Here is a 1,556-nt window from a genome sequence, read left to right as displayed (position 1 = left end):
AGGGATGAAAGTCCTGCCACTTTCTTAGAAAGATTAATGGGGGCATTTCGTTAGTATACCCCCATGGATCCGGAAGCACCTGAAACTAAAGCCGCACTAATCATAGCTTTTGTATATCAAGCAGCCTCAGACATCAGAAGAAAATTACAAAAAATTGACAGATTAAATGTAAAAAGTATTCAGGATTTAATGCTAGTTGCAGAGAGAATTTATAATCACAGGGAAAGTCCAGAGGACTGACAGGCCAAAGCACTAGCGGCAGCCAGTGACCAGAACACTCGGAATCTTCCAAAAATTTTACTCGCCTCAACAACCAGGAGTGTCCGAGAAAGAGAACAACAGAAAATTGCAAAATACCGAGGTAAGGGGGACTCCCTTAGGGGAGAACGCCTTAAACTGGGTAAGAATCAATGTGCCTATTGTAAGGAGAATGGACATTGGGCAAAAGAGCGCCTAAATAAAAAGACTCATAAACCACAGACTGAAGTACTAGAACTGGGGGAACTCAGTGATTAGGGTGACGGGGTTCGGTTCCCCTCCCCGAACCCAGGGTAACCCTTAAAGTGGAGGGGACTCCAATTGATTTCCTGGTGGACACCGGGGCACAATATTCAGTCTTACTTAAACCCCAAGGGAACCTGTCTAATAAAACCGCCTAGGTTCAGGGAGCCACAGGAACAAGTCAATATTCATGGACTACCCAAAGGACAGTGAATCTCGGCGTGGGTCGGGTATCCCACTCATTCATGGTAATTCCAGAATGCCCTTATCCACTTCTTGGGAGAGATATACTAACCAAAATAGGAGCACAAATCCACTTCTAAAAAGGAGGGGTGACCATTATGGACAGTAGGGGCCAAGCTATTCAAGTGTTAACTGTAAACCTAGAAGATGAATATAGAATCCACCAGCAACCCCCTCCTCCCCGGTCCGGGAATATAAAACAGTGGTTATCAGCCTTTCCTAAGGCATGGGCTAAGACTGGAGGTGTAGGGTTAGCAAAACATAGGCCACCGGTTTATGTGGAAGTTAAACCTGGAGCAGACCCAGTCAGAGTCCGCCAGTACCCTATATCATGAGAAGCCCGAGAAGGCATAACCCCCCATATCTGGCGCCTGTTAAAATTAGGAATACTCCGACCCTGTCAGTCTGCTTGGAATACCCCTCTACTCCCTGTTCAAAAACCTCTTTCCAACGATTATAGGCCGGTACAAGACCTCCAAGAGGTCAATAAACGGGTCATAGGCATTCATCCTACTATTCCTAATCCATACACCCTCCTTAGTTCTCTGCCCCCAGATCACCAGTGGTACTCAGTCTTGCACCTTAAAGATGCTTTTTTTAGCTTACCGTTGGCCCCCAAAATTCAGGACCTGTTTGCCTTTGAGTGGACAGACCCCGCGGAAGGCATTAATGGACAACTAACCTGGACGAGATTACTTCAAGGGTTCAAAAATTTGCCTACAATTTTTTTTTTTTATTAGGATTTGGGTGAAGATTTACAGAGTAAATTCACTTTTCATACAGCAGTTCACATATACTTTGTCTCATGTCAT

The 1,556-nt window shown here is 45.0% G+C and overlaps 1 protein-coding gene across 1 annotated transcript in view; it reads left to right on the top strand.

Annotated features, from left to right (window-relative positions):
- The window catches only part of LOC122150699, a 19,894-nt gene that overhangs the window by 10,008 nt on the left and 8,330 nt on the right, over nucleotides 1-1,556 (top strand). Inside the window, 1 exon segment of the mRNA XM_042781964.1 lies at nucleotides 660-1,456. Within this exon segment, the coding sequence (XP_042637898.1) occupies nucleotides 660-1,456 (797 nt within the window).

The sequence above is a fragment of the Orycteropus afer genome, unplaced genomic scaffold (genome assembly GCF_000298275.1).
Source record: "Orycteropus afer afer isolate SDZICR_OR568_19922 unplaced genomic scaffold, OryAfe1.0 scaffold00207, whole genome shotgun sequence".
Classification (NCBI taxonomy): domain Eukaryota; kingdom Metazoa; phylum Chordata; class Mammalia; order Tubulidentata; family Orycteropodidae; genus Orycteropus; species Orycteropus afer.
The sequence above is the reverse complement of the archived record's forward strand: the minus strand, read 5'-3'. Positions and strand labels throughout refer to the sequence as shown.